This window comes from Balaenoptera musculus, chromosome 6, assembly GCF_009873245.2.
Source record: "Balaenoptera musculus isolate JJ_BM4_2016_0621 chromosome 6, mBalMus1.pri.v3, whole genome shotgun sequence".
Classification (NCBI taxonomy): Eukaryota; Metazoa; Chordata; class Mammalia; order Artiodactyla; family Balaenopteridae; genus Balaenoptera; species Balaenoptera musculus.
Genome location: NC_045790.1, coordinates 93,414,477 through 93,439,894, shown reverse-complemented (window position 1 = coordinate 93,439,894; position 25,418 = coordinate 93,414,477). Strand labels below are relative to the sequence as shown.

The window sequence follows — 25,418 nt, the reverse complement described above, 5'->3', positions numbered from 1 at the left end:
CAAAACGATACTAAGGACACAAAATAACAATGTGGCCACATTTTCTTTATAAGTCATTTTTGTAATTAAAAAAAAAAAGAAATTGACTCCGTGAACTGCATGAGAACATTTTACGGGCTTTTGCTCAAGGGCACCAAACCAATAGAAGGGTGAAACACTGTGGTAGAGATTAATGATTAAACTGGAATAGAGCACAAGATTGCTGACACTGGAATGGCAAACATTTTGTTTAGAAACTAGTTAATTATTGAGTTTACCTGCCTTCTTTTTATGGGTTTTTCCGCAAAATAATGATAAATTAGAAGGCTTAGAGCTGTTGCCTTGGTAACAGTCCTGGGCAATACTGACATCTTCTTAAAATGATGTTGGTACCACTGTCCAATAAATGAATATTCACACTGTTTGTGGAACTTTCATTAACTCATTGTATGAGAACAGCCAAGTGTGTTTAGCAGGATGCGGGTGAATACAGGTGACTCTGTTCCTAGGACATGGCTCATATTACTCCTCTGCCGAAAGACAATGTATTTAAATACAATAGTTACAAACCAATCAAAACGGCAGGCTTAAAAATGTTTTTCTCTTAATAATTCTGGAGGAGTCATCAAATTTTCAAACTAGAAGGGGCCTCTTGAATAATCTAGTCCAGACCCTTGAGTTGACCAATGAGTGAAAATGGGCTGGGAGAGGGGAAGTGACTTGCCCAGTATCAGAAATGAAGTTAGTGGCGGAGCTAACACTAGGACTTGGGGTACCTGAATCTTTGTTCACTGTTGTTTCAACCATACTGTCTAGTATAGATTAATCAGTTGATTTTGTATGCAATAGGAATCTTAAGTCTTTTAAGCAATATTATATGGCTGAAATTCAATGGGGAATATGACTTTTTAGTTCTAAAAAAGAACCGTGTGTGCATGTGTGTGTATACATAAACACGTACATAAACATTGAGTAACATCTCAAGTTGCAGAAAGGCATCATTGGGCATTCCCAGTAATAGCATTTTTTTATCTCAGTTGTTCATTATCAAAAAGTGTGTGAATGTACGTGCAGGGTGAAAGGAGAGGAGAATGAAAAGGAAACACCTATGTCTGGAATAGGAAACTGCTATGGTGTCGGTGAGGGGATTGTTTCCGTTTTGCAGCAGGTTTAATTCAAACTACAATGATAATGGTTTGAATAGTTTCTATCTCTGAAATGCAAGATAGTAAGAAAATGCTCTGTGTGGATCCTGTTACTCTGTGGTTTTCTTTTCTTTTTCTTTCTAAATTATTAAATAAGTGATACAAGTTCTTTGCAGAAGAAGGAAAGAGGATTGGGAGAATCACTTAAGATGAAGCTTTTCTTTTTCTTTTTAGAGACCAAGTGTGAAGCTCCACTTGGGTTCCTGAACGGGAAAGCTGAAGTTGAAAACAGTACTGCTGGACCCAGCGTGGTGTATTCCTGCAACAGAGGCTACAGCCTTGAAGGGGCACCCGAGGCCTCCTGCATGGAAAATGGGACTTGGAGCTACCCAGTTCCTCTCTGCAAACGTGTGTGTTGACCTTAGGAGGGGATTAAATCAGATTCAGTTTTCTAATTAGTTTCCCAAATTTCTAAACCATGGTGGAAAATTCACCTGTAGGTGAGATTGGCCTAGAGAAAGAAATCTGTGCATATCCAAACCAAATACTATGGGGTATTTTTTTTTAACATCTTTATTGGAATATAATTGCTTTATAATGTTGTGTTAGTTTCTGCTGTATAACAAAGTGAATCAACTATATGCATACATATATCCCCATATCCCCTCCCTCTTGTGTCTCCCTCCCACCCTCCCTGTCCCACCCCTCTAGGTGGTCGAGACCGAGCTGATCTCCCTGTGCTATGCAGCTGCTTCCCACTATCTATTTTACATTTGGTAGTGTATATATGTCAATGCTACTCTCTCACTTCGTCCCAGCCTACCCTTCTCTCCCTCCCCGTGTCCTCAAGTCCATTCTCTACATCTGTGTCTTTATTTCTGTCCTGCCCCTATGTTCGTCAGAACCTTTTTTTTTTTTTTTTTAGATTCCATGTATTTGTGTTAGAATACGGTATTTGTTTTTCTCTTTTTGACTTACTTCACTCTGTGTGACCAACTCTAGGTCCATCCACCTCAGTACAAATAACTCAATTTCGTTTCTTTTTATGGCTGAGTAATATTCCATTGTATATATGTGCCACATCTTCTTTATCCATTCATCTATCGATGGACACTTGGGTTGCTTCCATGTCCTAGCTACTGTAAATAGTGCTGCAGTGAACATTGTGGTACATGACTCTTTTTGAATTATGGTTTTCTCAGGGTATATGCCCAATAGTGGGATTGCTGGGTCGTATGGTAGTTCTATTTTTAGTTTTTTAAGGAACTGCCATACTGTTCTCCATAGTGGCTGTATCAATTTACATTCCCACCAACAGTGCAGGAGGGTTCCCTTTTCTCCACACCCTCTCCAGCATTTATTGTTTGTAGATTTTTTGATAATGACCATTCTGACTGGTGTGAGGTGATACCTCATTTTTGTTTTGATTTGCATTTCTCTAATGATTAGTGATGTTGAACATTCTTTCATGTGTTTGTTGACAATCTGTATATCTTCTTTGGAGAAATGTCTATTTAGGTCTTCTACCCATTTTTGGATTGGGTTGTTTGATTTTTGATGTTGAGCTGCATGAACTGCTTGTATATTTTGGAGATTAATCCTTTGTCAGTTGCTTCATTTGCAAATATTTTCTCCCATTCTGAGGGTTGTCTTTTCGTCTTGTTTATGGTTTCCTTTGCTGTGCAAAAGCTTTTAAGTTTCATTAGGTCCCATTTGTTTCTTTTTGTTTTTATTTCCATTTCTCTAGGAGGTGGGTCAAAAAGGTTGTTGCTGTGATTTATGTCATAGAATGTTCTGCCTATGTTTTCCTCTAAGAGTTTTATAGTGTCTGGCCTTACATTTAGGTCTTCGATCCATTTTGAGTTTATTTTTGTGTATGGTGTTAGAAAGTGTTCTAATTTCATTCTTTTACATGTAGCTGTCCAATTTTCCGAGCACCACTTATTGAACAGCCTGTCTTTCCTCCATTGTATACTCTTGCCTCCTTTATCAAAGATAAGGTGACCATATGTGCGTGGGTTTATCTCTGGTCTTTCTATCCTGTTCCATCGATCTATATTTCTGTTTTTGTGCCAATACCATACTGTCTTGATTACTGTAGTTTTGTAGTATAGTCTGCAGTCAGGGAGCCTGATTCCTCCAGCTCCATTTTTCTTTCTCAAGATTGCTTTGGCTATTCGGGGTCTTTTGTGTTTCCATACACATTGTGAAATTTTTTGTTCTAGTTCTGTGAAAATGGCTGTTGGTAGTTTGAGAGGGATTGCATTGAATCTGTAGATTGCTTTGGGTCATTTTTCATTTTCACAATGTTGATTCTTCCAGTCCAAGAACATGGTATATCTCTCCATCTGTTTGTATCATCTTTAATTTCTTTCATCAATGTCTTGTAGTTTTCTGCATACAGGTCTTTTGTCTCCTTAGGTAGGTTTAGTCCTAGGTATTTTATTCTTTTTGTTGCATTGGTAAATGGGAGTGTTTCCTTAATTTCTCTTTCAGATTTTTCATCATTAGTGTATAGGAATGCAAGAGATTTCTGTGCATTAATTTTGTATCCTGCTACTCTACCAAATTCATTAATTAGCTCTAGTAGTTTTCTGGTAGCATCTTTAGGATTCTCTATGTATAGTATCTTATCATCTGCAAACAGTGACCGTTTTACTTCTTTTCTGATTTGGATTCCTTTTATTTCTTTTTCTTCTCTGATTGCCGTGGCTAAAACTTCCAAAACTATGTTGAATAATAGTGGTGAGAGTGGGCAACCTTGTGTTGTTCCTGATCCTAGAGGAAATGCTTTCAGTTTTTCACCATTGAGAACAATGTTGGCTGTGGGTGTGTCATATATGACCTTTATTATGTTGAGGTAGGTTCCCTCTATGCCTACTTTCTGGAGAGTTTTTATCATAAATGGGTGTTGAATTTTGTCAAAAGCTTTTTCTGCATCTATTGAGATGATCATATGGTTTTCCTCCTTCAATTTGTTAATATGGTGTATCACATTGATTGATTTACGTATATTGAAGAATCCTTGCATTCCTGGGATAAACCCCACTTGATCATGGTGTATGATCCTTTTAATGTGCTGTTGGATGCTGTTTGCTAGTATTTTGTTGAGGATTTTGGCATCTATGTTCATCAGAGATATTGGCCTGTAGTTTTCTTTTTTTGTGACATCTTTGTCTGGTTTTGGTATCAGGGTGATGGTGTGAAGTTCTATATTTTTAAGCCTTATATTACCATCACTGAGAACCCAGCTCCAGCAGGGCTAATGCTCCGCCTTCAAAGAAACAAACTCAGAAAAGAGGGAAAATACCAGTACACATTTTCTTTTATTTTTAACAGCAAATCCATGCCCTGTCCCTTTTGTGATCCCTGAGAATGCTGTGCTTTCTGAAAAGGAGTTTTATGTCGATCAGAACGTATCTATCAAGTGTAGGGAAGGCTTCCTGCTCCAGGGCCAAAGCATCATCACCTGCAACCCTGACGAGACGTGGACACAGACAAGTGCCAGATGTGAAAGTAAGTCAGCACATGGGATCCAGTGAATTTCATTAGTGGGAACTGTTTCCTCATCTTTGGGAGATTATTTTCAATCAGGCACCTTACATGTAGATATTTAGAACTCTGTCTTATCATGGTCATCAACTTCTGTCTTGCTACTTTAAACTTTTTTTTTAAATTTGAAATCCAAACATAAAAACACAATCCAGAACTAGACTAAAACCTGCCTGACCAGAATTTACTGAACAGGTTTTCAAAACGTGCTCTTCTAAGAATGCGCAGGATATTAAATCTAAAATACCTATTTTTCTCCACGCTGTCAGAGTCCCTAAACTCTCCTTTAATGGGCTATGCATGCTTTGCAATACAAAAATTATTTCACCGTGGTTCTCCAGCTTGAGCAGATATCAGAACCACCTAGAGGGCTTGTTAAAAACAGATTGCTGGGAGACTTCCCTGGTGGTCCAGCGGTTAAGACTCCGTGCTCCCAATGCAGCGGGCCCGGGTTCAATCCCTGGTCAGGGAACTAGATCCCACATGCTGTACCTAAGACCCGGCGCAGCATGCATGCATACATATGTAAATAAATAAATATTTTTAAAATTTTTTAAAAAGCAGATTGTTGGGCCCATCCTAGAGTATCTGATTCAGTAGGTCTGGAGTGAGCCCTGAGAATTTGCATCTTTAACCGTTTCCCAGGTGTTGCTGATGGCAATACTGCTGGTCCTGGAACCACATCTGGAAAACCTCTGGGCTAGCACCATGCTGATACCTAACAAATATCCTTCCTGAGGGACCAAAGCAGCCACCTTCCTCATCCTTTTCACCTCATCCTGCTATTTATCATTACAAATCAGTAATTAAAATTTAGTGTGTATGAGAATCCTCTGGGGAGAGTATGTAAGATGCAGACTCAAAAGCTAGAAATCCCAGAAGTTTGCATTTTTAATAAGAACCCAAGCTGATTCCCACACAGGTGGCCTGAAATCCGTGCTTTGACAACCACAGTCTGGCAGCATCTCTTGCTGCCTTGTGATAACTCTTGACATTATTCTACTTTTTTTAATATTTTAATTTACATAAGCATATGCTGTTTTATTTTTTTCTTTTATTGAAGTATAGTAGATATACAATGTTGTGTTAGTTTCAGGTGGACAGCAAAGTGATTCAGTTACAAATATCTATATATATATTCTTTTTCAGATTCTTTTCCAGTATAGGTTATTACAAGATATTGAATATAGTACCCTGTGCTATTTTATATATAGTAGTGTGTATCTGTTAATCCCAAATTCCTAAGTTATCCCTCCCCCTCCTTTCCCTTTAGTAACCATAAGATTGTTTTATATGTCTGTGGGTCTGTTTCTGTTGTATAAATAAGTTCACTTGTATCATTTCTTAGATTCCACATATAAGTGATATCATATGATATTTGTCTTTCTCTGTCTGACTTAACTTCACTTAGGGTGATAATCTCTAGTGCTGTAAATGGCATTATTTCATTCTTTTTTATAGAGCTTTTGACATTTCTTAACACACATAAAGCATCTTTCCTGCCCAATATCCTGCCCTCCTTTGTGGTCCAGGCAACTCCCTCTACAGCAGTCAACTAACAAATATTCATTGAGTCTAACCAGATGCGAGGTAATGGGCTACATAGTATAAAAATATGTTATGCCTACAGTGGTCTTCATCTTCGGAACACTTGCACTTTAATTAATGAGATGAAAAATGTGCATATGAAGGCCATGGGGATTCTGAAATCAGAGAAAACCTGGGTTTGAGTTCTGTCCTCAAAACTTTCTAATTCTAAACTTATGCTAGTGCCCTAACTTCTCCGAACTTTGGAGTTCTCATTTGTAAATAGCACCAATAATGTCTATCTTATAGGTTTGTTTTGAAAAATGAATTGGTATATATTTGTGATATGTCCTGATAGGAAGAGCTGTAAAATAGCCCCAAATCCTTGAATTTTCAGCTAGCAGCCTACTGCAGCATTAGAATTTTGATTTTACTCCAGAAAAGTGTGTATCATACTTTTAGCTGGGATTTGGGTCCCAACTCCTTATGAAATCTACCCCTAGTGAAGTGGGACGAACTAAGTATGTATAAGCCTTGACTGTCTAGGCTCCTTTAAAGCCATCAGCCTGAACTAAAGCAGGCCAAGTGGCCCGATTCTGCCCACATATCCTCACGTTGGCCTTAGCTCCCGGAGGCTTACCACTCGGGGCACTGGAAGCAAGAGCCAGGAGAGACATGCATTTATTACAAATGTCCCTTCAGTGCATGCTTAATTATTCCTCAGTATTCTTGAGAAGATCCGGGGTTGCCTAGGAGAGGAGACAGTTTCCACACTTGTCCTCAATCCCTCTTTTGCATTTTCTGTTAGACAGGAAGTCTTTGGCTTAGAACAAATATCCTTCCTGAGGGACCAAAGCAGCCACCTTCCTCATCCTTTTCACCTCATCCTGCTATTTATCACTACAAATCAGTGATTAAAATTTAGTGTGTATGAGAATCCTCTGGGGAGAGTATGTAAGATGCAGACTCAAAAGCTAGAAAACCCAGAAGTTTGCATTTTTAATAAGAACCCAAGCTGATTCCCACACAGGTGGCCTGAAATCCGTGCTTTGACAACCACGTCTGTGAACCATCAAGCTCACTGGTATCTTTTTACGTGCTGTTCTCCCAACCTGGAAGCAATAGTCCTCCTATCCACTCGAGCTTTATAGCCTGGTCCAAAGGCCACTGTCGTTGTGATTCATACCCTGACAATCCTAAGCATAATTAGTTACATTCACCTCAATTTTTCTACAGTATGGCATCCGGACCTCTAATATAGCTCTTTTTAAGTTGTACAACAGTATTTCTCTATCTTCACCCAATTGTCTGAGCAAAGGTACAGCATTTTCTCCATTTATTTCCTTCCAGTTTCTGGTACACAGTATGCATTGATACATATTGGATATCTGACTGATTGAATTAATGTTTTTAACTACCTTAGAAGGAAAAGAAAATTTAGAAGAATCAGACAAATTGATCATCCCCTCTGGCAAGATTTTAATAGTATTATGACCACAAAGTGACCTTTTAGAAGCCAGTTCATGAAGACTCATCTAAAAGTTAGCCTTATACAAACTGGATATTAATGAGAGTCCTGACTCCAATCCAGTCCTTGTCTTGTGAGACACCACAGAAAAACTCTAGTTATCTAGTTTATTCTCTTGTAAAATTCTCAAAGCAAAATTAGTTATAAACGTTTTTATTTAAATATTCAGTACCTGTGCTTTTAAAAGAGAGGATTCTCCTTCAATCTTACACTTTCCAAAAGAAGAGAGTCACTGCTTTACAGTCTTGGAAAGAGGGAAACTAATGTGAAACCTTGAATTTCATAAACCTCATCAAGCTGTGTAAATGGAGTATCTTTAGGCTAGAGATGGTATTCATTCATATACTCATCTTTCAAACATGTATCGAGAGCCCATTGTACACCAGGCACTGTTCTAGGCACTAATAAAACAGCCATGATGGAATCCGCAGTACTACAATTCATGATCTTTACTCTAAAGTGATAGACTATAAATAATCCCCATGCTTCTTCTCTTCTTATTTGATAAGCATGCTGTATTGAAGTTCTTATACCTCTTTGGTGGGATAGAAGAAGGCAAGACTTGTTGCCTTGAGTATAAAATAGCTCAGCTTCAACATATGAATCAGAAGACAAAACCTTTGATTGTACATCTCATCTAATTTTTCTAGAGAGCAGCAGGTGATGCTTTTAGTTTCTGGTGTCTTTCAGATATTATGTAGGTGAAAAGGTTACCTTTGTGTATTTTGTCTTTCCTCTTTAAGTCTTAGAGGTGAAACTGTGTCCTCTCCCGACCACTGGCTGGGTTAGTAGCACAAGCTTAATTATATTTTTGGTTTTCCTATAGAAATCTCATGTGGTCCACCAACTCATGTAGAAAATGCAATTGCCCGAGGTGTACATTATCAATATGGGGACATGATCACCTACTCGTGTTACAGTGGATACATGTTGGAGGGTTCCCTGAGGAGTGTTTGCCTAGAGAATGGAACCTGGACATCACCTCCTGTCTGCAGAGGTAAGGAAATATTTGAATGGTTAGTTCTTAGTGAAGCTGTAGGAAAATGTATATGGCAGTCTGATATGGCCAACAACTAGTATGCATGCTATTTTATCTTTCCTTGGCTTTCAGTCTTCTTTTAACATGTGTCATTTTCCTTAACTTTATGAGTTTGATTTTTGAAGGCTTGCACACAGACCTCTGGCCCAGCACATGGCCCCTTTCTGAGTCAATCATGGCTCCTTACGCAAGTCTTCTCTCCAAATCTTGGAAGTGTTCTCCAGCTGCTAAGGGGAGCTGTGTCATATCTGGGCCATGAGGGCACCTCCTGGACACTCAGGTGTTTCAACACAGATTCCAGTTCTACTCGTCCATCCTGAGCAGACCCCTGAGCCCCATAAGGGATGAGGCAGCCCACCCAGAGGGCAGAGTATGAGACAAGAGGTACTGGGCAGCCCCAGGGAAGCAGAGCCCACCACTTGGTCTCCCTGGACATGCTGGGGGCTGGTGGCGAGCATTCCATGTTTACACGAGCTGTCTCTTTACTTGCTGGATTGAATTTGCAAACCTAAGGATGAATTTTGTGAGTGCATTCAATAATATCTTCTCGGGGACTTCCCTGGTGGTGCAGTGGTTAAGAATCTGCCTGCCAATGCAGGGGACATGGGTTCGAGCCCTGGTCCAGGAAGATCCCACATGCCGTGGAGCAACTAAGCCTGTGAGCCACAACTACTGAGCCCGCATGCGCCTAGAGCCCAGGCTCCACAACAAGAGAAGCCACCACAATGAGAAGCCCACGCACCGCAATGAAGAGTAGCCCCCGCTTGCCACAACTAGAGAAAGCCTGTGCGCAGCAACAAAGACCCAACGCAGCCAAAAATAAATAAATAAATAAAACTAAAAAAATAATAATAATAATATCTTCTCGGGGGGAGGTTTCTATGTTGAAAATTCTGCAAAATGGAATGAGGTAGATAATGAGACATCCTAGTATGTCCTTCTAAAACTTACATTTCTCTAATAAGATAGGCTACTGTTTTTTACAAATCATAATAATTATTCCATTCATTCTACAAATACTTACTGAAAGTGAGGAATTCTGCTACCGAACAAGACAGACATCACCAAGGATCTAAAAGAATAATCACGTTGTTAGATGGGTTGTCCACATGGCCATGAGGACAGTGGTCAGATTTGGATTTGGGGTGAAAAAAGGCCAAAGTCTTTTTTTTATTATTTTATTATTATTTTATTATTATTATTATTTTATTATTTATTATTTTATTATTTTATTGTTGATTTTTCAATTTTATAGTTGATTTACAATACTGTGTTAGTTTCAGATGTACAGCAAAGTGATTCGGATATATATTCTTTTCCAGATTCTTTTCCATTATAGGTTATTACAAGATATTGAGGCAATTCCCTGCCGATCCAGTGGTTAGGACTCTGCACTTTCACTGCCGAGGGCCTGGGTTCAATATCTGGTTGGCAAACTAAGATCCTGCAAGCCCGCATGGTGCGGCCCCCCGCCAAAAAAAAAAAGATATTGAATATAGTTCCCTATGCTATACAATAAATCCTTTTTATTTATTTTATATATAGTATTGTTTATCTGTTAGTCCCATACTCCTCTTCCTTTCCCCTTTGGTAACCATAATTTTGTTTTCTTTATCTGTGAGTCTGTTTCTGTTTTGTAAATAAGTTCATTTGTATTATTTTTTAGTTTCCACATATAAGTGATATCATATAATATTTGTCTTTCTCTGACGTACTTCACTTAGTATGATAATCTCTAGGTCCATCCATGTTGCTGCAAATGGCAATATTTCGTTCTTCTTTATGGCTGAGTAATATTCCATTGTGTATATATGTGTGTGTGTGTGTGTGTGTGTGCATATATATATATATGGACACTTAGGTTGGTGGACACTTAGGTTGCTTCTTGGCTATTGTCTGTTGTCTGCTATTAGCTATTGGCTATTAGCAGCTATTGTCTGCTAATAGCTATTGGCTATTGTCTGCTACAAACACTGGGGTGTGTGTATCTTTTCGTATTACAGTTTTTGTCTTTTCTGGATATATGCCCAGGAGTAGGATTGCTGGATCATACGGTAACTAATATGGTAAATTTTTAAAAATTTTTAAGGGACCTCCATACTGTTCTCCTTAGTGGCTGCACCAATTTACATTCCCACCAACGGTGTAGGAGGGTTTTCTCCACACCCTGTCCAGCGTTTATTATTTGTAGACTTTTTGATGATGGCCATTCTGACCAGTGTGAGGTGATAACTCATTGTAGTTTTGGTTTGCATTTCTCTAATAACTAGTGATGTTGAGCATCTTTTCATGTGCCTGTTGGCCATCTGTATGTCTTCTTTGGAGAAATGTCTATTTAGATCTTCTGCCCATTTTTAAATTAGGTTGTTGGTTTTTTTGATATTGAGTTGTATGGGCTGTTTGTATATTTTGGAAATTAAGCCCTTGTCGGTAGCATCATTTGCAAATATTTTCTCCCAGCCCATAGGTTGTCTTTTCATTTTGTTTTTGGTTTCCTTTGCTATGCAAAAGCTTATAGGTTTGATTAGGTCCCATTTGTTTATTTTTGCTTTTATTTCTTTTGCCTTGGGAAACTGACCTGAGAAAATAGTGCTACAATTTATGTCAGAGAATGTTTTGCTAATGTTCTCTTCTAGGAGTTTTATGGTGTCATGTCTTAAGTCAAAAATGCCAAAGTCTTCAGTGACTTTGGGGGCAGGGAGAGTTGAGGAAATCAGTGAATGAAAGGCATGAGCCTCAAAAGAGGCAAGGGTTATTGCAAGAGAAAGGAGATTAATTGTCTGGAAGCAGCAATGAGAAATGAGATCACCAGCACATGGGTTGTAAGAGTATGTGCAAACTCCTCTTGAGAGGGTTGCTGAGGAGGTGGTATCCTCAAGGAATAGCCCAGGTGTCACTTAAAGTCAGAAGTCAAATGAAAGTTGTGTGTTTGTTTACTTGTTTGTTTGTTTGTTTCTTCACTTGTTTAAGATAGTGTGGGACAGTGGTATCACCAAAGAGCTACCGGCCATCAAAGGCCTCCTTTGGAAGAGAATTTTCGCATCTTCTAGAAGGGCACTTCCCCTGGTCCAGATCAAAAGAGACTATCTTTTTATATAAACCACCTTGTTCCCTCCTGCCCTGAATCCTCAAATTATGAAAACGTTGATAGTTACAGTCTCAGAACTACCCAAGCTTGCTTATGCCCCTCCTGAGCCCCTCATGCTCATCCCCAACCGAATCTTGAGGTTGGGTTTTGTTTCTCTTCCTTAAAACTCGATTCAAGGAAATAGCATGAAATGTAAATAATCAGTCCTATTTTCGACAACCACCCTTCCATAATTCCCTAGATTTATGGCTCATCCTGCTTGTTTTCCAGCTGTCTGTCGGTTCCCATGTCAGAATGGAGGTATCTGCCAACGCCCAAATGCTTGTTCCTGTCCAGACGGCTGGATGGGGCGTCTCTGTGAAGAGCGTGAGTCTGTCCTCAAATCTTACTTTGAGTCCCAGTGGTTAGCCTAGAAGTTGCCAACTCAGGGGAGTTACTAGGAGCTGGCTTTACCAGTGGCAGAAATTCACTTGCTTAAATCCCATAGCAGACCAGACAGAGGGCCAAGGGCTGATTTACATATGTCATTTAGTTGCAGAACATCTAGAATATCAGTGATCTTGAAAAATACAGTTATCAAGATCCATCCAAAGCTGTCTTCATCTGCCTCCTGGCGCAGATTTCCAAGAATCTTCTTGGGAAGGAGCTTATAATAGAGGGTTCCACAACCTTGGTCTTCCTTTATCTCACTTCTGTTTATGTTCTGTGCCACTCATTGCTACAGTTGGTATAAATTCATGGCATTGCATAACATTGTACTTTTCAGGTAAGATTTGGAGCCCACCATTAATTAAGGGTAGCTCTTCCCAATTAAGAAAGTAAGGAAAGTTGGTACTCTCATATCTATACAGTGCTTGATAAATTAACATAGAATTTCGATCCTCATGGAAATGCATTTAAATTTGAATTTCCGAAAGAATGTAAATGAATGGTTTTAATTTTTTTTAATGTCTAAACTATACTTTGTTTCAATATCTTAAAAAATATATATGGATGGATAAAATGATTTCATGTTTCATTGGGAGTGTGTAAATCACATTGAGTCACTAACGTGATGGCCATTGGTCTATATCTGTTCTTTTTAAGGCCAGACATTTTATAAGAGATTCTAAAGTGTAACTATTTCAACTAATCTAGAAAGGAAAATATAGGATGGAAATCAATTTAGGCTGCTAACAACTTGCCAAAGCAAGTGTTCTCACAGTGATTCAGAAAGAAGAGAATTGCATTTTTCCTTCTTCTTCTCTCCAATCCTGCCTTCCCACTTAGGGCTCCCACACATGGCCTGCTATAATGCTAATGATCCAAAGACTGGGGAAACATTTACCCTGGGGTAACAACAGGCTTGGCTTAGTTCACTGAATATGTGCCGGTAATGCATTAGAGCAGGCCTTCCCAAGCTTTACTGTGCATACAAAACACCTGGGAGAAGTTAAATGCAGATTCTGATTTGGTAGATCTGGGTTGGGACCTGAGAGTCTGCATTTCTAGCCAAGTCCTACATAATACCAACGTTTTGGGTTTGAGAACCGTGCTTTGAGTACCAAGCCAGTAGACAATCCCACTCCTTTTAAACAGACTACACCTCTTTACAGAGCTCAGTAATTTCTAGTAGGAGAAGTGATTGCCGTGGAGGGTGTAAGGGAGGCCTCATTCAGTCACCATCAGGCCTCAGCTCCAAGAAAATAAAGGCTGAGCTGTCCCATCACTACTAATGTGTTGCCAACACCAGCCCACGGAAGAGCTTATCTGACTCCCATTCTCACATTTAATTAAAGGCAAGAAGAGAATCTCGAGGTAGCCAAACCCTCTTAGAGCATTTTATGTAATTCGTAATGGAAATTTGAAACGATAACAAATGGAGAACATTCTGCTTAGTTTGTGAATAGAAAGCAAAGCACTTAGCAGGCATCGATTACAGTGTGTCCTCTCGGAAAGAGTGCATTTGGCATTAGAGTCATTACATCAGGTTGAGGGTTCAGACTGACTTTCTGGATTGTGTTTTCCCAATGATACTGATTAATAAACAGAGCATATGGAAGATTATCTAGTGGGTCATCCAAGGTTTTACTCCTCCTGGAAAATGTTTTTTGAACACTTGAACATATCTGAGTGTGTGTGTTTTGATCAAATCCTTTCTGATCTCCTTTCTAGCAATCTGCATTCTTCCCTGTCTGAACGGCGGTCGCTGTGTGGCACCGTATCAGTGTGACTGTCCATCTGGCTGGACAGGGTCCCGCTGTCACACAGGTAGGCCTCCTCTCATGGTTTGTTTTCTTGGTGACTTGACTCTCTGAAGCCCTAGAGGACACCGTTGAGTGTGACTCAGATTCAGAGGTGGCAGCGAAACAAAAGGGTATCAGAATTTCTCAAGAATTCCTCAAGGGACTTCCGTGGCGGTCCAGCGGTTAAGATTCCACGCTTCCAATGCAGGGGGCATGGGTTCAATCCCTGGCCGGGGAACTAAGATCCCACATGGGATCTTGGTTGAAAAGATCCAAAAAAAAAAAATTAAAAAAAAAAAAATCATTCCTCAAGGCGGTCCCTTGAATGGCGGTCTCAATGCTGAACCTATGGCTGCCTCAGAGACACCTCTCGGGGTCGTGTGACAAAAAAGAGCATCTGAGTCGACTCAGCTGTCAGCCTTCTTCATGTCATTTGCTCTGTTTTGCAGAATGTAGAGGAAACAATGCAGGAGTTTGGAAGAATATTTATTTTAATCTCTATGAAGCTAAATCACTAAATTCGCAGTACCTATCTAGAAAGAACAAGGCTCTAAATAAATACAATTTAAGTTAAAGTGCAAAAACTCAACAAGAGGTGGTTCCTTATCATGGAAGACAGTAACAAACTGTTGTTGATTGGTTGGTGACAAACATGTCCCCTTAGTAACCCTTGTCTGTCTCAAATACGGGCATTTATCCTACTGTGCTTTGATATCTGTTTAATAGCTTGGTTATTGAACTTTCCCTGCCCTCACTAGATTGTGTGCCACCTGAGGGCAGGGATATTCCTTTGTGATCTTTATATCTTCAGTACCTAGCATAGTGCCTGCATATGATAGGATTTTCAGTAATTGTCTAATAAATCAGTCAGTTTTAAATGATACGATTTTTTTACCTTTTTAATGTCCTAATTTTCAGGCAACTATTAAAAGCAAAGGACTTGCTATATTTATTTAACACTCCACTATTCCTCCTGTAAATAATATGTATACCACCTCCTAGTGAGGTTAATTGTAAAGTAGAACAGGCTAGCTGACACCAGAGCTTGTCATGAGCTCTGAGGCTGGGGTGACCATATAATTTAGCCTCCAGACTGGGACGTTTTTGAGAATGAAAGGGGCACTATTAATAGGTAAGCCAGGGAAATGGTAGTGAAAGGTAAAAAGGCAAAATCAGATGTGCAGCCATCCCACATAAAGCCAAAAGTGAGGTATCCATGAGTGTAGGAAAGGAAAAATGTAATACCGGAGGCTAAATTTGAAGCTTTTATTTGAAACTCTTACAGCAATCTATTTGGTATTTCTTTATTACAAATCAGCCTTGGTATTTATCTATATTTCTCATGCATACAAAATTGAAGCTACCTGCAAACCAGCCTTGCCCTTTCCCAGGCATCTTATCTTTGCAGGTGGTGGCATCATGCTTCCAGGTGGAGACATCCTCCACTCTCCCTCCCCTTCATCTGAGATTACCAGTATCAGCACTCCTTCTGTTCCTTCCTGCACAGTATCTCTTGCATCTTACTCTATCCCCACTATCACCAGCTAGTAAAAGACCCCTCCTTTGGATCACCGCCAGAGTCTACTACTTGACCTTCCCATCTCCTTTTCCAAAACAACACCATTACACACTACCTTGGGCATGAATTGCCCTTTTTAAGAACCTAAGATGGTTGCCTGTTTTCTTCACATCCAACCCAAATTCTTCTGACTCTCAGAAGACTGGCGTCAGCACACCTGATACACCTTACTTCCCATCCTGCCAGTCACATCCTGTCCCCTGCAGACGTGGCTTCCTCTACCTATTGAAACTTGACCCAACCTCCAAAGCCCTGGCCAAGTTTCCTCTTGTCCCTAAACTTGCTCTCTACCACGGTAATCTATCTTCTAACATTCCGTGTCTATAGATATTACACAATTAGCTAGAACCATGCCATTTAAAGCTCAGTTGATCTGATTTATTTGTATTTCTTTTAGCTCCTTAGCTCCCTAACTGACATTAAGCACCTTCATGACATGAGCCGTATAGTCTTTATTTTTTAATCTTGCCGCAGCTACCTCAGCCCATATCCCACTTATACCCACTAAGTATTGATATTCAATGTACAGTATAAAACAGGAGCTCCTGCCCTCCAGAATCCAATGTAGAAAATAAGAAAGGATAAAGAGTGGCCTATAAGTAGGTGACTAGAGGCTAACTGAATTCTCTAAAAGGACAACAGTGAAGATGGGTAAACTACCCAAGTGCAGACATTCAGAAAAGGCTTCCCAAGCATAGAATCAAAGGAAGAGGAGTCACCAGGAGGAGCTCATTCTAGCCAAAGGCATGGAAGAGTAGCACAAACGTGATCAGCAAAACAGAGCTGAAGCCACAGAGGCAGTGTAGGGGTGTGGCTGGAAATGAAGCTGTAAAGATGGGCAGAGCCAGATTAGGAAGCACGTTGCATGCCAAGTTCAAGATGCTGGATTATGTCTTCTGAGCCACAGAAGCCACTAAAGGGTCTTAAGCAGGAAAATCATGTGATCAGATTTTCTTTTTGAAAAATGATTTTGGCAGCAGTACGGAGAAGGGCAGAAAGCAAGACTTCAATTAGGGAGACTTGTTAGGGAGTTATCAAAGCAGAACTGGCAAGAGGTTATGAAGTCTAGAGAAATAAGGACGACCAAAAAGGATGGATTGGAGAGAAGTTAGGGAGATGAATCAACACTACTTGGTTATAGATGTATTGTAGGAGTAAAGGTCTGAAGAGAGCCAAGACTGATATTTCCAGTTTGGGCCCCTGAGTGGAAGGTGGTGCCATTTCTACCCTTGAGATAGAGAACCCAAGAGGAACAGGTTTGAAGGTACAGATAAGGAGTTAAGTAAGTAAGGACATGCTGAGTTTGAGGGGCCAGTGGAACATAAAAGGGAGGGGTCTGACAGGCAATTGGATGATGATTTAGATTCCCAGAAGACTCATCTACATTGAAGATAGAAATATCTCAGTCATCATTGGAAGACATTCATGGGGGAGAAAAAATAAGTCTTTTCAGAAGACACGTAGCATGAGAAGGTGGCCCAGAATAGAACGTTGGGGGCACCCATGTTATAGGGAAGGAGGAAGGTGTTAGGCTTTTAGACAGAGAAGTGAAAATAATAAAAAATTTGTTAGTACAGTCAAGTACCACTAAATCATCATGCTCTTGAAAAAGAGTAATTTTTTTATATATATTAGCAAGCAGATATGGAGAATTAGTTGTGGATTATTGGGTTTTATTTTTGCTATTTTTAATCCTGCTTTATTTCATAATTTCCTTTTTGTTATATTGCAAATACGCTCATTCTTTTAGCTTGCTCGTCAAGAAAGCTAAGGGCAAAGACTGGTGTTTTCCTTCTTGTCCTCTCTCAGAGCTTATCCAGTACCTGGATTGCTGACGTTTTCCCCATATTTTATGAATGAGTGATTAGAGAAGTGACATTTCTTTATCTCTCACCAAAGATGAGTTTTTCCTCTGGGGAAGCCTGCCCTTTCCAAGCTATAATGAGGCTGAAATCATGAGACTTAAATGTTTCTCATTCCCAGCTTTCTCCCAACAGACATTTTATTTTTTTCTTTGATACGTTAAACTGACTGGTCTTCATCAGTTTTTAGTGTCCTTAGGTTTTTTAACAGATAGATTCATGCAGATGAAGTGTTTGATTCTGAGACTAAGGACTTGTGAGAAAGATGTCTGCATAGTAAATCCCTGGGTGTTCACTCAGGGTTTCACCTGTGGCTAATTTTTAACTCTACCCCAGTTTCTGTAATTCCAATGGTAAAAGCCATGAAATATGTTTCCTAGCAAACACAAAGGGCTTTTGAATCATCTGTCATGTTAGACAGTCTGCATGCCTGATCTGTTGTCGTAAGAGTTGATGTCTGATGTAATGACTTCATCAGTCATAGAGTTCAGTGCTGGCTCCCTCCAGAGACTTACAGTCTCATCGAGTATTTGAATAATTTACATTCCAAAACAGTGTGTGTCAAATTGGTTGAACAAATAAAAAGATTAAAGAGAAAAATCAGTCGACTCTGAGTTATCAGCAAAGGTTTCAGTATGTAGGTAGAACTTAACCTGGGGCTTAAATATGAAAATTGACTCGGCTGGAAGGAAAAAGGGAGGTGGTACCACATAATGACATGAGGTTGAGCAAAGTAGCAGGATGCAGTCCATGAGGAATGTTGGCGGCTGGAGCAGAAAGCAGAGTCAAATCTTATTCTGCCTGCCTTCATGGGCATCTTCACAATTGCTCAGTATTCATTAAATAAACACATGAATTTTTCATCCCAGCTGTTTGCCAGTCTCCCTGCTTAAATGGTGGAAAATGCGTAAGACCAAACCGATGCCATTGTCTCTCGGCTTGGACAGGACATGACTGTTCCAGGTAAGACAACCAAAAACTACTCTTTATCTATAACATAAGGAGACTGAAATTCAAGTCAGTTAAGTTGTCTCAAGAGCCAGAAGGTACCTCTAGTTTGAATGTAAGCATTTTGTATCCAAAACCATCCATTTTGAGATATTCCCTAAATTTGAACTAAAGCCAAACGAAGAAGTATTAGTTAAGGATTGACAAAACAATGACTTCTCAAAAACACATATGTGTTACAGCACATATACTAAAATTGGAACAACACAGAGAAGATTAGCATAGCCCCTGCATAAGGAGGACTTGCAAATTTGTGAAGTGTTCCATATTTTTCCACAAAAAAAAAAAAAGGGAAAAAAGGGTTAATTAAACAAATAAATTAACTGCCTTCTTGAACAGAAGATTGCACCCTTCATATGCAAGGATGCAAATAAATAACAAACTCAATATGTTTTATTGATGTTCATTTCTATTCCTGTTTATAATAAAAGATAGAATTGAAATTGATGATAAGGAATGTTTGTTTTTAAAGTCAAAATTTTTGTTTCATATTTTTTATGGTATATATAGTCAGTATTTAATGGACTACAAGAAAATTTATGTAAAAATATGTTCTAGCAATTGGTTTCTCATTTCTAACCAGATAAATATCATAGTTGAGAAAAGATTATCACAAAAATAAATCAAAGGAGAAATAGTTTGAAATAATTTTTAAAAAATAATTATAATTTAAACTTTTTTATTGAGGTGTAATGGACATACAGCATTATATTAGTTTAGTATATTAGTACAACATAGTGATTCAATATTTGTATGTATATATTGCACAGTGAACACCACAATAAGTCTAGTTAACTATGTAAGTCCGTGTACATAGTTATAAAATTTTTTTCTTGTGATGAGAACCTTTAAGATCTACTGTCTTAGCAATATCAAATGTGCTATACAGCATTATTAATTATAATTGCCATGTTATACATTACATCCGCATGACATTTATTTTATAACTGGAAGTTTGTACCTTTTGACTCCTTTCACCCATTTTGCTCACCCACTACCCCCACCGCTACCTCTGGCGACCACCCACCTGTTCTGTGTATCTATAAGTTTGGTTTGGGTTTTGGTTGTAAATTCTACATACAAGCGAGATCATACGGTACTTGTCTTCCTTTGACTCATTTCACTTAGCATAATGCCCTCAAGGTCCATCCATGTTGTCAGAGTTGGCAAGATTTCATTCTTTTTATGGCTTAATAATATTCCATTGTGGTGTGTGGGTGTGTGTGTGTGTACACACACACATATTTTCTTTATCCATTTATCCATTGATGGACACTTAGGTTGTTTCCATGTCTTGGCTGTTGTAAATAATGCTGAAATGAACATGGGGGTGCAGATATCTTTTAGAGTTAGTGTTTTTGTTTTCTTCAGTTAAATACCCAGAAGCGGAATTGCAGGATCATATGGTAGTTTTATTTTAAATTTTTTGAGGAGCCTCCATACTGTTTTGTACAGTGGCTGTACCAATTTACATTCCCACCAATAGTGCACAAGGGTTTCCTTTTCTCTACATCCTCAACAATGCTTGTTATTTCTTGTCTTTTTGATAATAGCCATTCTAATAGGTGTGAGATGATGTCTAATTGTAGTTTTAATTTGTGTTTCCCGATGATTAGTGATGTTGAGCATCTTTTCATGTACCTACCTGTTGGCCTTCTGTATGTCTTCTATGGAAAAATGTCTGTTTGGATCCTCTGCCCATTCTTTAATCAGATGGAGTTTTTTTTGCTTTTGAGTTGTATGAGTTCTTTATATTTTTTGGATGTTAACCCCTTACAAGATATATGGTTGCCAAATATTTTCTCCCGTTCAGTAGATTGACTTTTCATTTTGCTGATGCTTTTCTGTGCTGTGCAAAATCTTTTTAGTTGGATGTAGTCCCACTTGTTTATTTTTGCTTCTGTTGCCTTTGTTTTTGGTGTCAAACCCAAAAAAAATCATGCCAAGGCTGACGTCAAGGAGCCTACCACCTTATGTTTTCTTCTAGGAGTTTTAAGGTTTCAAGTCTTACATTCAAATCTTTAATTCATTTTGAGTTGATTTTTGTGTATGGTGTAAGATAATGGTCTACTTTCATCCTTTTGCACGTGGCTGTCCAGTTTTCCCAGTACCATTCATCGAAGAGACTGTCCTTTCCCCATTGTATATTCTTGGCTCTTTTGTCATGAGTTAACTGACCATATATGTGTGCATTTATTTCTGGGTTCTCTATTCTGCTTCATTGATCTATGTATCTGTTTTTATGCCAGTAACATACCATTCTGATTACATATTGCGTCATACCATTGCCAAAATATTTTCAATATTAAAACATTGTCCTCACAAATATTGCAATGTTGGAACATCACCAGCTCTATTTTAAAACTTTTAATATACATCATTGTATTACATCACTTAGATTTGTATTTTGTATATTTACTTCCATCTTACAGGAATCATTAAAAACAAATGGATATTTCCATATTGATTTTTAAAAGTTAACTGAAAAGAGCTTTTATTTTTCCATTTCCTTTTATTTCATTTCGATTGGAATATCAAAGTCAACTTGCAAAGACAAAAATCTATCTAAATACAAACTTAATTAACAAAAAAAAAATCTCATGCCCATGAATTTCTTCATATCACCTCAAATATATGCCACCTCTGCAGAGAGAAAAAAAACTGAACCCCAAAGAACAAATTTGGATTGTACAAGTATATTTAGACGTTTCCAAGATAAAGATGATCATTTTACCTGAGAGCAGAGTCGAAAGAACTTGAGAGTCAAACTGGAGAGAATTGCTGGGAAAAAAGAGAGCAAAGAATAGAAGAGAGAGAGAGAAAAAAAATAAAAGGAGTAAGAATGACAGTGACTCAAAAAGGAACAAGAAGTATTTGTAACATTCTTATAATTTTAGACTTAATGTTTCAACTACTTCATTTTACAGATAAGAAAAGGAAACTCAGAGTTTGCGTGATTCCCTAATATCAAAATACAGTTGACCCTTGAACAACATGGATTTGTTTACCTGTATGTAGATTTTTTGCAATAAATCCATAGTACAGTACACACGATCTGGTTGACTCTGTGGATACAGAGCCACACAACAGAGGACTGACCAAATGTAAAGTTGTACACCAATTTTTGACTGCTGAGAGGGTCAGCGCCCCTAACCCTGACATTGTTCAAGGGTCAAAGGAGCTTTTTCTTGACCAGGGGAAGGGTAGTTATCAGCTTATGTTAAAATACTGTCTATTAATAAAGATAACACAGTCTTCTAGATTTTTTTTACGCAAAAGGTTGATAATGGAATCCAAAAAAATGATGGCAAATTCACCTTAGAGGCATTTCCCACATTCAAGGAAAGGTCAACCCGGAGGCCTCAGCAGCCCCCCTGCCCATCCTTATGCTGTGATGAATTTTTCTAGGAGACCTGAATTAGCTAGGACTCTCTTACTGCAACTCTAACTGGCTTAAGCAAAGAAAGGAATCTGTTATCACAATAATGGGATCCTGTATGGAACCGGAAGATGTGGGTTGGCTCAACATCAAGACAACCAGACTGAGTTCTTGAAAGCCATCTGAAGTCTCTCACCTCCCGTCTCACCTCCTCTCTCCAGCATCTTCTCCATGTTCTCTTGCTGCAGAGTGCTTTCCTCTGCTGTTCAGTTTGCATGGAAGGACAGAACTGCTTATAGAGCCCACATTTTACCTGTCACACTCCAGTATCTACAGAAATAGTGTGCTGACCCAGTTTAAAATTCCAGGAGAAGAACTCACGAGTCCAGATTGATTCAAGGGCCCACCATGGATCGATCAGTCAATGGTGATCCTAGGTTAGGTCATGTTATACTAACGTGAAAAGTCATTTTGCTAAAACTTTTACCATACCTTTGGGTAAAGGGCAGAAGAGACTGGCAATTCACTGAAGAAAGAAAAGTGGAGTATAATTCCCTGAAATGGGACGGGGAGAAAGCTTTCCTGAAAAATCAAAATGATAAATGTTTACAAATAATATTTATTTCCTTCTCTCCCACGAGATTGAGTGCCTTAAAGATTGTCTCCCTCATACTTAGTATAGGCACAAAAATTGATGCTCAATGAATGCTGGTTGACAGAGCAGTTTCTGGGCATCTGTGACAGCTGGTGGAGAAACACCCTGTGGCATTCATTAAATCCCTCAACCTGCATCCTTCTCTGATGATGAATAAGACTGACCCAGTATTCTTCCCAGATAGCTCAATCCTTAAGGAAGAGACTGTTTCCTCTGATCTTTGTGTGCAGAAAATGAATCCTAAACAAGTGCCATAAATAAAAACCATAGACGGGGGCTTCCCTGGTGGCGGCAGTGGTTAAGAATCCACCTGCCAATTCAGGGGACACGGCTTCGAGCCCTGGTCCGGGAAGATCCCACATGCCGCAGAGCAACTAAGCCTGTGCGCCACAACTACTGAGCCTGCGCTCTAGAGCCCATGAGCCACAACTACTGAGCCCGCGTGCCACAACTACTGAAGCCCGCACACCATAACTACTGAAGCCCGCGCTCCTAGAGCCCATGCTCTGCAACAAGAGAAGCCACCGCAATGAGAAGCCCGCGCACCGCAACGAAGAGTAGACCCCGCTCGCCACAACTAGAGAAAGCCCGTGCACAGCAATGAAGACCCAACGCAGCCAAAAATAAATTTTAAAATTTATTAAAAAACAAAAAAAAGCCCCACAGATGGTTCACGCTGTAAGAGACCTTCAGGTCCACCAAGTCCAAACCCCTCATTGTACAGATGAGCGGATTATCAAACAGGAAACTAGTGACAGAGCCAGGACTAAAACTCCAGTGTGCTGATTCTCACATCTTTTCATATGTTAGCGCTTTTTCTCCATGTCCCTTTGTTTTCTCAAGGAATGGCCCCCATCCATCCAAACAGCATCACAGATGATGCCCAGGTATCTGAGACTTTCAATTGCATTTTAATCAACCCCTAAATCACTGTTCCCCCTTCAATTCAGTCTTTTCTGTTGAATCTCTTTTTTTTTTTTTTTGTTCCAGGAAAAGGAGGACTGGCTTTTAACCACTGCACAACCAACCAGCTCTCCTAAAATGCAGGATCATCTCTTCCTGGCAGTCCCGGAATTTACGCAAAGACATTCCAACACGGTGCTGGGTCTTGTCTTGTTTTAGTCAACTTGTTACTTTTGGTTTACCTTTTTATTTTGTGTTATATTTTGTTATTTCTTGTGACATACTTTCTTTTTTTAAATATGCCTGTATTTTCTATATAAAAATATATTAAATAGATGCTGCTCCACTCTCACAAAATGTACATATTCTCCTGTCTATGGGGAAAGTTCCTGATACACATTTTTATTCAGTTACTTAAAATGATTTTTCAATTAAAATATATTTTGCTACTAAATAATGTTTTGCTGGATAGTGCCATTTTGTGAGGTGGCCCGGGAATAATGAAGAGGATTCATGATCTATGCCACTAGCATGTTATGGAATTCCACGCAGTGTACTGAGAAATTACAATAAAGGAGACCCCTTCATGCTATTTCCATCTTCTCTACCATATGTGTAACAGTAAAGGTTTCCTTTTATTTAATCGGAAAGTAACTATTGGACTTGCTACCCTCCACACAAGATGCTGTCCTGGTGCTGAGGGCAGCCTGGCTAATTCCTTCACCAACATTTGGAAAGCTATAGGCATCAACTTAGTGGATGGGGGAAGAAAGCATAATGACCATGGTTCACAAAATAAAGTGCTCCCCTTCCTTCTCACAGCTGGAATAAGAAATGCAAGTACTGGAAGATTAACAGACAGCCCATTTCTGGGTCATAATCCCACAACTCACTGCTTTGGGAGAAAGGAGATTGGAATAAAAGAACAGGGAAAGGGAAGGAAAAAGGCAAATGAGGAAAATTCCCAGACCTGTGCTCCTGGCTCCACCTGCAAAGAAAGAATGGACTTTGCCCAAGGCAGAGCTGAGCTGCTCGTCAGACTCCAATGCTTCCCCTAACTCCATCACTATCCTTCTACCAGGATAAAGACTTCCTCAGGCTTCTGGGGGGGAAAAAAAGCCAGAACACTAGATTTTCTTTCAAGTAGGAAAATCCCAATCAACTCACCTCCATCCTCTGGGAGAACTGCTTCCACACAGGGCACGGGGCACACTGTAGCACTCTGAAGAAACACAGGAACAATGAAAAAGATCTTGATTGTCCGAGTGGTTCTCTTCACCGCCTTCACTTCCCTCAGCCATTGACTCCTCTTCCTTCTTTCTTCTGACATTCACACTTTTGACCAATCTTCCACGCTTATGAGTATTCCTTTTATTTAATTTATACCCCATCAACTTCCAAATTATGTTGATTTTTGTCATTTATAATCATAAAACTATAAAATAAAGCTCAAAATCTAAATAATAAAAAGAAAGATGGTACCAGACATTTTTAGCTAGGAAAAGCTACTGCAATTGAAAACAAAACACAGTTCTGAAAGTGTACCTACTATGTAGAATTTGTATTGGGTTACTTTGAATAGATTAAAAGATCTATACCGCACAGTAAGTCAAATTAGTTGCATTATGCAGACAGAATAAGGAAGTAAAGCACCATACGAGTGGGGTTTGCAAATGATATGAGGTTCTACATATCTAGAAATGTGATTCACAGGGAAGTAATACTAAAAGTAGTTGAAGAATTTTTTTTAATTTTATTGAAGTATAGTTGATTTACAATCTTGTGCAAATTTCTGCTGCACAGCAAAGTGATTCAGTTTTATATATATGTATACATATATACGTATATATTCTTTTTCATATTCTTTTCCATTGTGGGTTATTACAGGATATTGAATATAGTTCCCTGTGCTATACAGTAGGACCTTGTTGTTTATCCATTCTCTATAT

At 39.1% G+C, this 25,418-nt stretch overlaps 1 protein-coding gene and 1 pseudogene across 1 annotated transcript in view; both read left to right on the top strand.

Annotated features, from left to right (window-relative positions):
- SVEP1 (sushi, von Willebrand factor type A, EGF and pentraxin domain containing 1) overlaps nt 1-24,043 on the top strand; it is a 183,779-nt gene extending 159,736 nt beyond the window's left edge. The window contains exons 42-48 of the mRNA XM_036856266.1: nt 1,359-1,532; nt 4,464-4,640; nt 8,558-8,728; nt 12,129-12,224; nt 14,013-14,108; nt 18,394-18,487; nt 23,557-24,043. Coding sequence (XP_036712161.1) covers nt 1,359-1,532; nt 4,464-4,640; nt 8,558-8,728; nt 12,129-12,224; nt 14,013-14,108; nt 18,394-18,487; nt 23,557-23,578 — 830 coding nt within the window. The 3' untranslated portion in view covers nt 23,579-24,043. The remainder of the gene's footprint in view (nt 1-1,358; nt 1,533-4,463; nt 4,641-8,557; nt 8,729-12,128; nt 12,225-14,012; nt 14,109-18,393; nt 18,488-23,556) is intronic.
- On the top strand, nt 18,706-18,805 carry LOC118897627 (annotated as a pseudogene).
- Nucleotides 24,044-25,418: the final 1,375 nt, after the last annotated feature.